Source organism: Somniosus microcephalus, chromosome 10, assembly GCF_052327205.1.
Source record: "Somniosus microcephalus isolate GS21.2 chromosome 10, FLI_Smic_1.0, whole genome shotgun sequence".
In the NCBI taxonomy this organism is placed as follows: domain Eukaryota; kingdom Metazoa; phylum Chordata; class Chondrichthyes; order Squaliformes; family Somniosidae; genus Somniosus; species Somniosus microcephalus.
The window spans coordinates 203,813,293-203,829,805 of record NC_140996.1 but is presented as its reverse complement, the minus strand read 5'-3'; the positions used below and the strand labels follow the sequence as shown (position 1 = coordinate 203,829,805).

Below are 16,513 nucleotides of genomic sequence, written 5' to 3'. Positions count from 1 at the left end.
AAAGCAATTAATATAGTTACTTTGATGCATCATATGGCTGGTTTGAAATATTAATGTACACAGTTTGACAGATGGGAGTTGTAATTTCGAGTCTTGACCAGTCTCCTGAGGGGCAGGGGAAGAGAGTTTATGAGGAAGCCAGCAACTGTTAGTGATTAACACATTGTTAAAAAATTTGCTTTTTTGATTGCCCAACTACTCTAAAGATCTTCAAAGGAGAAAACAGTCTTGTCTAGGAAACCTCTCAGATATTCAGTCTTCCATTCACTAGCCTCTTTTGGGTAAGGTGAGTATAGGAACTCTTGAGAAATAATTTCACGAAATGTACCAGGAAAGTCTACATTTCCAACAAACTGCTAAGAGACTGAGAGAAGCAATTTCCTGAAAAAGGGCATATTAACCCTTTGTGGACTCGTCCAGTTACACTGTATAGGATAGAATATTCCGAGTCCTTGTCTGCAGTCATCGCACATCACAGGAATATAGGAACAGGAGTAGGCCATTCAGCCCCTTGAGCCTGTTCTGCCATTCAATTAGATCATGGCTGATCTGTACCTCAATTCCATTTACTCGTCTTTGTTCCATATCCCTCGATATTCTTACCCAACAAAAATCAATCGATCTCAGTCATGAAAATTTGAATTGACCCAGCTTGCATTGCCTTTTGGGGAGATAGTTCCAGATTTCCACTACCCGTTGTGAGATATCGTGCTTCCTGGTTGCACTCCTGAATGGCCCATCTCTAATTTTAAGATTATGCCCTCTTTTTCTGGATTCCTCCACCAAAGGAAATAGGTTATCTGTATCTACCCTGTCAAACCCCTTTATCATTTTAAACACCTTGATTAGATCACCTTTCAACCTCCTAAATTCAAGGAACATAGGAACAGGAGTAGGCCATTTAGACCCTCGAGCCTGTTCTGCCATTCAATGAGATCATGGCTGATCTGTGACCTAACTCCATATACCCGCCTTTGCCTATATTCCTTAAATACCTTTGGTTAACAAAAATCTATCAATCTCAGATTTTAAATTAACAATTGACCTAGCATCAATTGCCATTTATGGAAGAGAATTATAACTTCTACCTCCCTTTGTGTGCAGAAGTGGTTCCTAACTTCACTCCTGAAAGGCCTGACTCTAATTTTAGACTATGCCCCCTGGTCCTAGACTCCCCAACCAGCGGAAATAGTTTCTCTCTATCTGGTCCCCTTAATATCTTGAAAACTTCAATCAAATCACCCCTTCTAAATTCTAGGGAATACAACCCTAGTTTGTGTAATCTCTCCTTGTAATTTAACCCTTGGAGTATAGGTATCATTCAAGGGAATACAAAACCTTATGGAACCTGTCTTCATAATTTATCAGAAGATCACAGGAATGCTGCCAAGGACTGGCAAAATCTACCCTTATAAGTATTATGTTGCTTAGAACCTTGCTTCTTACATAGCCAAAATAGTAGGATACAAGTCAGGGGGAGCCATGATCAAACTGTAGAGCACTCTGGTCAAACCACAGCTTGAATACTGCATGCAGTTCTGAGACACAATGGAGACATTCAAGCACTGGAGGCAGACACAAGGCAGTTCCCTAGTGTCAAAGTCTGAGTTATGAGGAAACGCTGGAGAAAGATAATTTTAGTTTCAAAAACAAAACATCAGGCTGCTAAGATACTACACATACACATTTCTACCACAGAAATCGGTCTAGTTCAGTCTGCAAAGGATTTATAGATTCTGTACTGGGTAATGTCGTCCTTCACAAGTTAATCAAGAAATCCGTTCAAAACTTTGGCATGCAATTACTGTATTTTTCAACCAATGCTCTCTTGTACTTTCCCAATTCAATCTAAAAAAAAGTCAGCATTCATATTTCTTACGTATTTACTTAAAATATATGAACCATGTCTGCTCTTACTCATTTTTCACTAATGGAATAATCTTAGAAAGCAGTCAACCTGCCACTTTTGCATCTGTAAGTGACAATATAACTTCAGAGTCAGGTGGAATTTAACAGCAGTGCGGAAGCAAGTACTGTATCAAATGTCCTTCTGTGCTGTAATTTTTATGATTCTACATCTCGAGTATAGTTTGACTATTCGACTAAAACACTGTCGCTGAGAGAGATTGGGAGACGATACATGTCATTTTGCTTTTCAAAATTTGTAATAAACTGACTGCCATAAAAAATATTAGCTCCAAAGGCTCCGTATTATATACGTGATACAAAGATTCTAAAAAAGATCAACTCTGCCTAATTTGTACTTAAACATAAATTACAGTCTTTTCAAAGAGCAGCATCTTTATCATGGAGAGGGGAGATAAAGCATTCACGTTATTTTCATCTCGAGTAATCAGAGAAATTTATGGCACAGAAGGAGGCCATTCGGTCCATCGTGTCTGCACCGGTCGAGAAAGAGCTATCCCGCCTAATCCCACTTTCCAGCTCTTGGTCTGTAGCCTTGCAGGTTATGGCACTTCAAGTGCATATCCAAGTATTTTTTAAATGTGATGAGGGTTTCTGCCTCTACCACCCTTTCAGGCAGTGAGTTCCAGACCCCCACCACCCTCTGGGTGAAAACATTTCTCCTCAACTCCCCTCTAATCTTGAGCTAGGACTTAACACCTCCCTATGCAACTGGATCCTGGACTTCCTGACGGGCAGACCCCAGGTGGTGAAAATAGGCAGTAACACCTCCTCAACACTGATCCTGAACACAGGAGCTCCCCAGGGTTGTGTGCTCAGCCCCCTTCTGTACTCCCTGTTTACTCACGATTGCATGGCCACGCACAACTCCAACTCCATCATCAAGTTTGCTGATGACACTACCGTTGTAGGCCTGATCACAGATGGCGACGAGACAGGCTACAGGGAGGAGGTAAGAGCTCTAGCAGGATGGTGCAAGTACAACAACCTCTCCCTCAACATCAGCAAAACAAAGGAGATGATCGTGGACTACAGGAAGCGACAGGGGGAGGGACACACCCCAATCTACATCAAAGGGGCTGAGGTGGAGAGGGTCAGCAGCTTCAAATTCCTGGGTGTATTCATTATGGAGGACTTAACGTGGTCACATCACATCGACGTCGTAACGAAGAAGGCATGCCAACGCCTGTTCTTCCTCAGGAGACTGAAGAAATTTGGAATGGCCCCCCAGATTCTCACCAACTTCTACCAGTGCACCATCGAGAGTATCCTGTCCGGCTGCATCACTACCTGGTATGGCAACTGCACCGCCACAGACCGCAAGGCTCTACAGATGGTGGTGAAAGCTGCACAACATACTATAGGAATTAAACTACCTGCTGTCCAGGATATCTACCCTGAGAGGTGCCGGGGGAAGGCCCCGAGAATCATTAAAGACGCGAGCCACCCCAGCCACAACCTCTTCGCCCTGCTCCCGTCCGGTAAGAGATACCGAAGCATACGGTCTCGTACCAGCAGGTTTCGAAACAGCTTCTACCCCCAGACCATAAGACTCATGAACGTATAATTTATTACTGTTGTTTTATTTATTATTATTGTATTTCTATTAGTATTTTATCATTGCTATGCCATATTTATTCCAATGTTGGGAGGACTCGTAAAAATCAACATTTCATTGTGCAGTACACACGTTTGCTGCATATATGACAAATAAAACTGAATTGAATTGAATCGAATCCTTCTACCAATTACTTTAAATCTGTGCCCCCTGGTTATTGACCTCTCTGCTAAGGAAAATAGGTCCTTCCTATTCACTCTATCTAGGCACCTCAATTAAGTCTCCCCTCAGCCTCCTCTGTTCCAAAGAAAACAACCTCAGCCTATCCAATCTTTCCTCATAGCTAAAATTCTCCAGTCCTGGCAACATCCTCGTGAATCTCCTCTGTACCCTCTCTAGTGCAATCACATCATTCCTGTAATGTGGTGACCAGAACTGTACGCAGTACTCTAGCTGTGGCCTAACTAGTGTTTTATACAGTTCTAGCATAACCTCTCTGCTCTTATATTCTATGCCTTATATTCTATGTAAGTAACAGACATTTTTTTTTAATTGGACAATTGAGCTTTGAAATGAGGTAAATGACAGAATTTCCAAGGTAAAAAAAAGGTACTGTCCACCAGAATCGGTTATGTGAATGTGGCTGCCTTTTTTCGCACAGCATTGTCCCTCAAACAGCAATTAGGTGAAAAACAGTTCATCTGTTTTTGGTGATGTTGGTTGAGGGAAGAGCATTGGCCAGGACACAGGGAGAACCCCCTTCTATTCTTCAAATAGTACCATGAGGTCTTTAATATCCACCTAAACCAGGTCAGCGAAACCTTAATTTAACACCTTATTCAAAGCACAGCACCCGACACTGCAGCATTCCAAGCTGACACAAACATTTAAAATAAACATTTTATTTTTAATAGCTATAGGAGGGAGAACAACTTGCATTTATATAGAGCCTTTAACATAGAAAAATGTCCTACGGTGCTTCGTAGAGGTGTTATCAGACAAAAACAGACACTGACAAAGGAGGAAATATTAGGATGGGTGAATAAAGCTTGGTTGAAGAGGTGCATTTTAAGGTGGATCTTAAAAGAGAGGGATGTGGAGAGGCAGAGGGATTTAAGGAGGGAATTCCAGAACGTGGGGCCTAAACAGCTGAAGGAGTGGTCACCAATAGCGGGGCAAAGGGAGGGGGAGATGCACAAGAGGCCAGAGTCAGAGGATCAGGGTGTTCGGGAAGAAGGAAGCTGTAGGACTGGAGGAGGTAACAGAGATAGGGAGGGCAAGGCCATGACAGGATTAAAACATGAGAATGAAAATTTTAAATGAGGCATGGGGGACCGGGAGCCAATATTGGTCAGCAAGGATGAGGGGGCAGGATATGATACGGCAAGTGAGTTTTGTATTAGCTGAAATTTACAGAGTGTGGAGAATGGGCAGGAACATTTGGATTAGTCAAGTGTAGAGGTGACAAAAGCATGGAGAGGGTTGCAGTGGAAGATGGGCTGAGAAATGGATGGAGGCGGGTGATGTTACAGAGATAAGTGATGGTACACAGGTGGAAGGTGGAAGTAGCCAAACTTTGTAATGGAGAGATTATGACGTCAGTAGCTCAGCTCAGGGTTGAATAGGATGCCAAGGCTGCAAACTGTCTGGTTCAATCGGAGTCGCGGGAGTGTGGGTGGGATTGGTGGTAAGCTTATGGAGTTTGTGGCGGGGGTTGAAGGTGATGACTTCTGTCTTCCCAATTGTTGCGTCTGTGTGTCGATAGAGACACTGAAGACAGGAGTTGGTTTCATAGGTGTTTACTAAACAAAGTCTGGAGGGGAACTAACGGATACAACACAATATACAGGCTTCTATAGCCCGAGTGGCCATTAGCGGCATTACAGTACACATGGGGCTCTTAAAGGCACATACACCACAATTCCTCCCCTTTTAGCCAACCAGTACATAATATTTTAAGTAATTATTAATTACATGTTACAAGAAAAATAATCTACACATTGCTGCAGTTAATTAATTATAAGTCAGTCTCTCTGGAGGCTTCCTGACTCGGCCCGGATAACGCCTCGGTGGTGTAGTAGTTTCTGGTGGTGTAGTAGGTTCTTTTGGCAAGACTGATTCGGCTTGAATGCCAGTGTCGGGTTCATCGGGTTCCAGTATCACCGGATCGGAGGTAGATATGGGTATCTCTACTTCATCGTTAGGCGTATAGAGTTGTGGTGTAGGTTGTCCCTTTTCGGATGACTCTATGATTTGGTCAGCATGGCGCCTTATTATGCTTTCTCCGATGTCCACGGTATACATCAGCGGTCCTAGTCGTGTGCAGATAGTTCCAGGCTGCCATTTCTCGGTACGGTAGTCCCGGGCCAAAACTTGTTGACCTATCTGGAAGGTTCTAGTTGGCCTTTCATTCATGCCTTGAAATTGCCGGTTCTCCACGTCCCTTCTGATGTTGGGCTTGATCAAATCCAGCCGGCATCTTAGGCTTCTATTGAAGAACATCATGGCGGGAGTTTGGTTTGTGACCATATGTGTTGCATTCCTGTATGCGAACAAGAAGTTATCCACCTTGTGCTGAAGTTTTGTGTCTTCATTACCCATGGCCTTTATGGCCTTCTTGAAAGTCTGGACAAACCTTTCAGCCAATCCATTGGTGGCGGGATGGTATGGGGCGGACGTGTAGTGCTTAACCCCATTGTTTTTTAAGAACTTCCTGAATTCTTCGGACACAAATTGCGGTCCATTATCAGAACAGATCTGTTCCGGCAGCCCATTCCTGGCAAATATGGTCCTTAATACTGCGATGGTTTTTTCCGTGGTGGTGGAGGACATCTTTATTACCTCCGGCCACTTGGAGTGTGCATCAACCGCGATTAAGAACATTGAGTCCATAAATGGACCAGCAAAGTCGATGTGTACCCTTTGCCAGGGAGATGAGGGCCACTCCCATGGATGTAGAGGGGCTTGGGGTGGAACGTTTTGGACCTTCTGGCATCCTAGGCAGCTCTTGGTCATTTCTTCGATGTCTCCATCGATACCTGGCCACCATACAAACGCCCTGGCTAGGTTCTTCATTTTCACTCCACCCAGATGCCCCTCGTGAAGCTCCTTTAGAACTTTATCCTGGCGTTTGGGTGGAATCACCACTCTGGATCCACACATCAAGGTTCCTCGGCACACTGACAGCCGTTCTCTTCTTTGTGAGAATGCTGGCAACAGTGGTTCGCCATGTGCTGGCCATCCCTTCACTGTTAAATCGTAGACTCGTGAGAGAGTCGGGTCATTTCTAGTTTCCCTTTCAATGGCAGAATTTGTTACTGGTAGACATTCGACTATGGTAGAGTGGAAAATCTCCACTGGGTCTACGGTAGGTGCTTCTTCTACTGTTGGCAACGGTAGGCGCGATAACCCGTCAGCATTCCCATGCTGTTTTGATCCTTTGTATTCAATGTTGTATTGGTGTGCCCCTAGAAAAAGGGACCACCTCTGTAGCCTTTGTGCTGTCATAATGGGAACACCCTTTTTAGGGTTGAATATGGAGATGAGGGGTTGATGGTCAGTCAACAAGGTAAATTTTTGTCCGTGTAGGTAATGGTTGAATTTCTTCACTCCCCATACCAGGCCGAGTGCTTCCCTGTCGATTTGGGCATAGTTACGCTCAGCTGAGTTCAATGAGCGTGACGCAAGAGCTATCGGCTGTTCCGAGCCATCAGGGAATTTATGCGATAATACTGCTCCTACACCGTAAGGGGATGCATCGCACGCCAGTCTGATTGGCAGTGATGGGTTGTAATGAGCCAAAACTTCTTTGGATGTGATTAAGTCTTTGCATTTATGGAAGGCACGTTTACAGTCTTCGTTCCATTTCCAAATTACTCCTGTTTGTAGCAGTTCATTAAGAGGGTGTAGAAGAGTTGATAAGTTCGGTAAAAATTTATGATAATTTATTAATCCCAGGAACGACCTTAATTGTGAAACATTTTCAGGTGCTGGGGCTTTTATGACCGCTTCAATTTTTTCAGGTGACTTATGCAACCCTTCCTTATTAATTATGTGGCCACAATATGATATTTGATTTTGGAAAAATTCACACTTGGGGCGATTTGCTCGTAGGCCCCATTCTCTCAGCCTAGTGAGCACCTGCTCCAAATTGGCAAGGTGCTCGTTGTCGTTTTCTCCTGTTACAAGGATGTCGTCTAGGTAGCATTGAGTCCCCGGAATTCCTTGGAGGACTTGCTCCATAGCTTTTTGCCAGATAGCTGGAGCGGATGCTACTCCGAAAATCAGTCGATTGTACTGGTACAGACCTTTGTGTGTATTTATCGTGAGATATTTTTTAGAGGCCTCTTCAACCTCCATCTGTAGATATGCCTGTGCCAAGTCAATTTTGGTGAAACGTTTCCCTCCGGATAGTGAGGCGAAAATATCTTCTATCCTCGGAAGAGGATACTGTACCATGTGAAGGACCGGGTTTACAGTCACCTTGAAGTCTCCACAGATGCAAATTTTGCTCTGTTCTTCAGATTTATCATTATTCAATGCTTTTTTCATGACTGGAACGATGGGTGTTGCCCACTCGCTCCAATCTATTTTGGATAATACGCCTGCCTTTTCCAAATTCTCCAGCTCTGCCTCGACTGCTGGACGAATTGCGTATGGCACCGGTCTTGCCTTAAAAAACTTGGGAATTGCTGCATCTTCCACTTTTATTGAGGTGGTGATGCCTTTCAAGGTTCCTAGTTTCTCTTGAAACACTTCCTTGGCGTTGGCCAAGATGTCTTTTAATCGTTCAGGTATGACGTCATCATCGTTTTTTTTCTTACTGGTCACCGTCAGTGCTTGAATGGAGTGCCAGTCTAAACGTATTTTCCTGATCCATTCACATCCCAACAGCGGTGGACCACCATCCTGTAGAATGTATAAATACAACTTTTGTATTTCCTTGCCGTTGTATACAACAGGCATCCTTATTTTTCCTTTGGGGTATACTTTCTGCCCCGTATATGTTTTCAAGATAATGGATGTGTCTTTTAAAGGTATATGCGGAAATAGCCGCTCGTAATCCCGTCGATTTATGATGGTCACAGCTGATCCTGTATCTAGCTCCATTTTAACTGGGGACCCTGCTATCGTGAGGGTAACCCAAATGGTCTGGTAATCATCTTTGGCAATTACATTATGTAATTTGAGACAGCTTAGTCTCTTGTTTTCGGAGTCGCTATCGCTCTTCTGGTCTTCGGAGCTACTGTCTGTCATCATTTGTACCTTTCTGTACTTTTCTTTATTGATTTTTTTTTTCCTGTCTGTGGATTTTTTTTGTCCAGATCGGCATACCCGTGCAATGTGTCCAATCTTTCGCATTGCCTGCATGCTTTGTCCTTGAACCAGCAGTCCCTCTGGTCATGGGTGGATCTGCCGCAGCAATAACATCTCTCGAAACCCTGTGTTATTTCATTGGTGCCGAAGTCCTGTGTCTTTTGTTGTATCTCTACAGCTCCTCTTGCGGCTGCTTCGTATGATATAGCCATACTGAAAGCCTTGTCCAGTGTTAAATCTTTTTCAGAAAGCAGCCTTTTCTGTGTTCCTTCACTTAAGAAACCGCAGACGAATTTGTCTCGAAGATAATCTGCTAGTCCTGCCCCGAATTGGCAGTGTTTTGATAGCTTTCTTAATTCAGTGAGGTAATCAGCGTTACTTTCATTCTTGTGTTGATTTCTCTTGATGAATTTGAATCGTTCCGCTATCAGCAGCGGTGTTGGGTTTAAGTGCTCCTGTAGGGTATCAACAATTTCTTTAAAATTCTTGTCCTTTGGTTTGGCTGGAGTGATTAAATTTCGTAACAGCCCGTATGTCTTTGCACCCATTAGATTTAGCAGTACTGAAGCTTTTTTTTCCATCTTCTACTCCATTTGCGGTGCAATATACCTCCACTCTTTCCACATATGTGGTCCAATCCTCTATCTCGTTATCAAAAGCATCAATATTGCCAGACTTAGGCATCCTAGAAATAAAATGGCGCTTCCCGCGCTTTTCTTTCTTTTCTGCAGAAAAGATATGGCGCTTCCCCGCCGCTGCTGCCGATGACAACGCTGTTTCTCGCGGTTCCCGTTCTTTTTATTTATTTATTTACAGTTGGAGACTCGTTCCCGCCGGACTCTCTCTCGAGGTCTGAACGCCGACCTGCTTGCAGCGCCGGCCGTCTCCCGAGTGCTCCCTCCCCGTCTGTTACTGCTTGCCTCCGCTTTCGCTGCTTGGCTCAGCTGTAGAGCCAGCCGCTGGAGCCCCAGCCCGATGCCCAGGAAGGATTATTGCAGTACCTGCCACCAGCTCGGCTAGCTGGTGAAACCACAGCCCTTTCTTTTTCTTGAATTTTCTTCAACTTTGGACCCCAGAGGAATCAATGTCCTTGAGGTGCTGCCGAATTGCAGGTAAGTCCGTTTCCAATTCGTCGCCACTGTTGCGTCTGTGTGTTGATAGAGACACTGAAGACAGGAGTTGGTTTCATAGGTGTTTACTAAACAAAGTCTGGAGGGGAACTAACGGATACAACACAATATACAGGCTTATATAGCCCGAGCGGCCATTACCGGCATTACAGTACACCTGGGGCTCTTAAAGGCACATACACTACACCAATGTTTCGGTGGAGAAGACTGGTAATCGGACAAGCAATCTGACAACACAGAGGCAGTGGAGGAGTCGAGAAAGGTAGTGGAGATGTAGAGCCTGGTGTCGACAGCGTACATGTGGAAGCTGATCCCTTATCTTCGGATGATGTAGTTAAGGAGCCGCATGTAGATGAGGAAGAGGAGGTGACTAAGGATAGATCCTTGGGGGACTCGAGAGGTGACAGTATCAGGAAGAGAAGCCATTGCTGGAGATGCTCTGACTACGATTGGACTGGTAAGATTAGAACCAAGCAAAGGCAGTCCCACTGAGCAGACAAAGCTGAAGAGGCGTTGGAAGAAGATGGCGCGGTCCACTGTGTCAAAGGTTACAGACGGCTTGAGGAGGGAAAATGCACCAGTCACAGTCACAGAGGATGCCATTTGTGACTTTTAATCAGGCCGTTTCAGTACTGTGACAGGGATGAAAATCTGATTGGAGATTCAAACATGGAGCGGCAGAAAAGATGGCCATGAATTTCAAAGGCAACAACACGTTAAAAGATTCGAGAGTAAAGGAAGGTTGGAGATGAGAGAGTTGTTTGAAAGGGCGGATGAGTCAAGGATGGATTCTTTGAGGTGGAGGGCGAAGAGGAGGGCCAGGAAAGGTGGTCAATAATTTAGTGAAAATGTGGTCAGGGGAGCACAAGATGGGTCTCATTGACAAGGTAAGGGTAAGTAAATATAATCAATACCAAACACTAGAACCAAGCTAATCTTTTCGTCTTTTAGATGCTGATCAAACTACTGTGCATTTCAAACATTTTCTGTTTTTAAACCTTAAAATACAAGGCCTGAAATTGCTGTTGGCAATAATAGCAGACACTTGCTAAATGCATTCATATGGTATTCCCCTGTCTGCTATTTTAATGGAGGTTTTAAACTAGTTAAAATAAATTGATTAATGTATGTTAAAATAAATTGATTAATGTATGTTAAAATAGTGGACAGCATTATATGTATTATTAAGCATTATAGCAAACAGTAATTTATAGCACATATTGCTCTTCTAACTCTGTTAACCTCTGTTAAAATAATGTAATCATTAAAAATCACAAATCCCATAAAAATATAGTTTTCAGAAACAAGGCACTGGGAGCTGAAATTTGTCCTCTAAGGCAGACCTGACTGCTTGTAGTCCAATTGGATTGGTTGGTACAGCAATTTTCCATCCCAGCAGAAAAGCTGATTATTTTTAGTGAAATGCTAACAAACTAACATATGGCTTGTAATGCTGGTTGGCATCAGTGGTTTGGTCGACTGGGAGGGGGAATTCGAGCTCAAGATTTGACCGACTTGGCAGGAAAGGGACCGAGGTGGGAACTGGTGGATGTCAACATGACTAGTACAAAGGCCGAGCTGGGAACTCCACAGACTTGCAGGACAAATCTAGGAGGCCGAACACAAGTGAGAGGTTCCTCGAAACAAAATGGAGGCGGCCCTAAAAAGCCACATTGGCCAACCTCAAAATGATTGGAGTTGTCATGATCCAACCTCCCCCCACCCCCACCATTTGCTCTGCCACTGGTTAACATGTATAGTTTTCTGGAAAGACAAAACAATTTTGGGTGGGTGGGTGGGGGGGCATTGGCATTACAGTTGACTTTAGTATCACTGAGCTAGGGAAGTTGGGAATAATAAAATCAGCCATGGATCCCACTCCTGATTGCTGACTAACAATTTCTGACATCCATTGTCAAGACTCATGCGTGGTAATCTGATAGATGTGTTTAAAATTCTGAAGGGATGGGACAGTGCAGATAGAAAAAGACTTTCCAGTGTTAAGGGTCTAGAACAAGGGGGCATAGATTATAAGATTAAATGCAAGAGATTTAGGAACAGGAGAAACTTTTTTGTTTAAACACAGGATATTGTGAAGCTCTTGAATGCACTACCAGAGTTAGCCTTTGAAGCAACATTTAAGAATACGCTAGATAGATGGTTGAGGTAAAGAGAGAATCAATTAAATCAAGGAATAGGGCTGACATAAACGGGATTAGGATTACTGCTCGTGTGGAGGATAAACACATAGGGACTGGTCGGGCCCCCAGTGTCTGTGTTGTAATTAGAATCATACAATGGTTACAGCACAGAAGGAGGCCGTCGAGCCCGTGCCAGCTCTCTGCAAGAGCACTTCAGCTAGTCCCACTCCCCCGCCCGTTCCCGTGCCAATTTTTTTTCCTTCAGGTACTCATCCAATTCCCTTTTGAAAGCCACAATTGAATCTGCCTCCACCACCCTTTCAGGCAGTGCATTCCAGGTCATAACCACTCGCTGCGTAAAAAAGGTTTTCCTCATGTCGCCTTTGGTTCTTCTGCCAATCACCTTAAATCTGTGTCCTCTGGTTCTCGACCCTTCCGCCAATGGGAACAGTTTCTCTCTATCTACTCTGGCTCGACCCCTCAGGATTTGGAATACCTCTATCAAATCTCCTCTCGACCGTCTCTGCTCTAAGGGGAACAACCCCAACTTCTCCATTTATCCACGTAACTGAAGTCCCTCATCCCTGTAACCATTCTTGTAAATCTTTTCTGCACCCTCTCGCAGGCCTTCACACCCTTCCTAAAGTGCGGTGCCCAGAATTTGGACAGAATACTCCAGTTGAGGCCAAACCAGTGTTTTATAAAGCTTCATCATATCTTCCTTGCTTTTGTACACTATGCCTTTATTTATGAAGCCCAGGATCCCATATACTTTAACCGCTTTCTCAACCTGCCCTGCCACCTTCAACGATTTGTGCACATATACCCCCAGGTCTCTCTGTTCATGCACCCCCTTTAGGATTGTATCCTTTAGTTTATATTGCCTCTCCTCATCCTTCCTACCAAAATGTATCACTTCGCACTTTTCTGCATTAAATTTCATCTGCCACGTGTCCGCCCATTCCACCAGCCTGTGTCCTCTTGAAGTCTATCACTATCCTCCTCACTGTTCACTATACTTCCAAGTTTTGCCATCTGCAAATTTTGCTTTGTACACTAATATAATATATATATATATCTCAAGAAAAGCAGTGGTCCTAATACTGACCTCTGGGGAACACCACTGTATACCTTCCTCCAGTCCGATAAACAAACGTACACCACTACTCTCGGTTTCCTGTCATTTAGCCAATTTCGTATCCATGCTGCCACTGTCCCTTTTATTCCATGGGCTTCAACTTTGCTGGCAAGCCTTTTATGTGGCACTTTATCAAATGCCTTTTGGAAGTCCATATACACATCAACCCTCTCTGTCACCTCATCAAAAAAACTCAATCAAGTTAGTTAAACACGATTTGCCCATAATTTCCATGTAATTCTGCAAAGAACAGCTACTTGGACAAGGTGCAACCTGTGGATTCATACCCCAGCACCGAATCAAATTCTTCAGGGGAGGAGAGAGAAAAATGTAGTTGCTATATGGACCACAGAGGGACAGAAATACCCACAGGCTGGTTGCTTTTCTCTAGAAGGCGGCAAATTGTGTGGTGGGCAACAAATCCGCTAGCCATATTGTTATAAAATTAAAAAAAGTGGTTGGGGCAATCGATAAGAGGTGAGCTGTGAATCGCGCAATAAACGTTCTTGACCCTGGGTTTGTGTTTATTATTATTAACAACCACATTAAACTTTGCCTGGGTTCCTTACCGGGTATTTTACAGGAAACCCACGCTTCCCTCTCATTCTTCCTGTGTGGAGAAAAAAACCCGAAACGTAATTAAATGAGAGAGGAGGCGTCTATGTCGCCGCAAATGAATGTTCTGTTATTAATTTGGCGTCCGTTCTGCGCTGCTTTTACCGCAAGGCCCGAGCCCAGTCGCTCTGGATGAAGATCCGGCCTCCTGCCATGGCGACGCCACACTGCCGGAAACCACAGCCACTGTCGCAAGCAGCCCGCGGGGAGCTCTTCCAGCCGCCTCCCGCTGCACACAGGCTGCTGCAGCTCATCAGATGGACAGGGCTTGAAATAGCAGCAGCTGGCATTCATGTGCCACATTGTCAATCCCAAACCCCTCTCCAAGCGTTGAAAAACGAACTCTATTTGTGTCACAAAGTGACGTTTATTTTTTTTAAGGTGGCCTTTTCAGCCAGAGCGACATAATTTGCAGGCTCCACAAAAAAAAGAAAAGGCTTGCATTAATTAGTGCCTGTCGCAGCCACCGGACGTCCCAAAGCGTTTTAGAAACATAGAAGATAGGAGTAGGAGTAGGCCATTCGGCCCCTCGAGCCTGCTCCGCCATTCAACGAGATCGTGGCTGATCATCCAAACTCAGTACCCTGTCCCTGCCTTCTCCCTTGATCCCTTTAGCCTTAAGAAATATATCTAACTCCTTCTTGAGTTACAACCATTGAAGTACTTTTTGAAGTGTAGTCACTGCTGTGATGTAGGAAATGCGACAGCCAATTTGCGCACAGCAAGCTCCCACAAACAGCAATGTGATAATGACCAGAAAATCTGTTTTAGTGATGTTGGTTGACGGATAAATATTGGCCAGGACACCGGAGATAACTCCCCTGCTCTTCTTCGAAATAGTGCCATGGGATCTTTTATGTCCGCCTGAGAGAGCTCACTTAAAGGGGAATAGCAGTTTTAATGCAACTGAGTAGCTTACTAGACCATTTTCGAGGGCAGTTAAAAGCCAACCACATTGAGCCCAATCATTGCCTTGGCTGAAGTAATTAACTCAGCACAGATCAGGGTTCAGACTTGGGACCTTCCAGTTAATATGACGTCTGCTTAGCTCAGTTGAAGGGTGCACACCCAAAATATAATTTTTAAAAATTCATTCTTGGGATCTGGGCGTTGCTGGCAAGGCCAGCATTTATTGCCCATCCCTACTTGCCCTTGAGAAAGTGGTGGTGAGCTGCCTTCTTGAACTGCTGCAGTCTGTGTGGTGAAGGTACTCCCACAGTGCTGTGAGGTAGGGAGACATACATCAGCTCCTCATAAGGTTTCTTTTCTCATTAAAGATGCTGATTGATCTGCTTTGTATTTCTAACATTTTCTGTTTTTATTTCGGTGATAGTGCTTTTGCCTCTGAGTCAAAATTTGTGAGTTCAAACTCCACTCCAGAACTCAAGCATCTAATCTATGCTGACACTTCAGTACAGTACGCAGGGAGTGCTGTATTGTCAGAGGTACCCGTCTCTTGGATGAGACGCTAAACCAAAGTCCTGTCTTCCTGTTCAGGTGCGTATAAAAGATCCCATGGCACGATTTGAAGAAGAGGAGGGAATTCTTCTTATGTTCTAGCCAAAGTTCACCTCTTCACCAACATCAATAAAACAGATTAACTGGTCATTTTTCTCATTTGCTGTTTGGGGGACCTTGCTGTGTGTAAATTGGTTGCTATGTTTGCTTACAAAACTTCAGTGACTACACTTCAAGATAAAAACAATTTGGTTGTGAAGAGCTTTGTGACATCCTGAAGATTTGAAAGGTGTTATATAACTGCAAAGTCCTTCTTTCTTTACAACACGACACAGTGCAATTAGTTATAAAGATATCAGGAAGCCACATTTTCATACCAAAATGAACAAATCTCATTCCAATGAGTGACACTGGGAAAAAAAAGCTGATACTATAGGACTACTGATAGGTTCATAATCTGCCTTATGCATAATATTTCCCTTTTTTTAGTTCATACAATAGATGTATTTTATACAAAAGCAAAATGCTGCAGATGCTGGAAATCTGAAATAAAAACAGAAAATGCTGGAAACACTCAGCGGGTCAGGCAGCATCTGTGGAGAGAGAAACAGAGTTAACGTTTCAGGTCAATGACCTTTCGTCAGAACTGGAAGTTTGAGATGGAACAGGTTTTAAGCAGGTGGAGGGGCGGGGAACGGGGAAGGGGAGGAAAGAACAAAAGGGAAAGTCTGTAATAAGATGGAAGGTAAGAAAGATTAAATGACAAAAGGGGTGATGGTGCGAGGAAAAAGAGGCTGGTAATGGGACAATAAAAGAAACAAAAGATGGGTCTAGAGGAGCTGAAAATGACAAAAGCAGATGTATTTCATACTTTAGGTATCATTAGTAATTATGTGGCCATTTCCTAGTATGTGGCTAATGAATTGTCCTGTTAAGCCTCTTTCCTCCACAGATCATGCACAATTGATGGTCTCTCCCAAACTCTCAACCTCCATACAAAAAGTAAAGCCTTCATGGCCACAAGATAATTATAGAATAGCAAGATCTTTGGGCCTATCTTAGCTCATCCATCTAGAACCGTTGCTCTCAAACTGAGGTCGGGTCCGCGGTGACGTTCCAAGGGGTCTGCAAAAAAAGCGCAGTCATTAGTAGCACGTTCGGAAACCAGTGACTGTCCACTGCACACAGCCCTGTGCTACTGTACTGAACCCTGCACACACAGCCCTGTGCT

General features: G+C 44.0%; 1 protein-coding gene across 2 annotated transcripts in view; it reads right to left on the bottom strand.

Annotated features, from left to right (window-relative positions):
• The window catches only part of LOC147112014 (proteasomal ATPase-associated factor 1-like), a 38,132-nt gene extending 24,070 nt beyond the window's left edge, over positions 1–14,062 (bottom strand). Inside the window, exons 1-2 of one of the 2 annotated variants that reach the window (XR_015079797.1) lie at positions 13,930–14,062; positions 13,779–13,819 (exon numbers count right to left, since the gene is read on the bottom strand). Coding sequence is in view for 1 of the 2 variants with exons in the window: in XM_085999464.1 (XP_085855590.1) it covers positions 13,779–13,819; positions 13,930–13,979 (91 nt within the window). In the remaining variant the exon portion in view is untranslated. The remainder of the gene's footprint in view (positions 1–13,778; positions 13,820–13,929) is intronic. The other variant, XM_085999464.1, reaches the window with a different exon arrangement.
• Between the last annotated feature and the right edge of the window lie 2,451 nt (positions 14,063–16,513).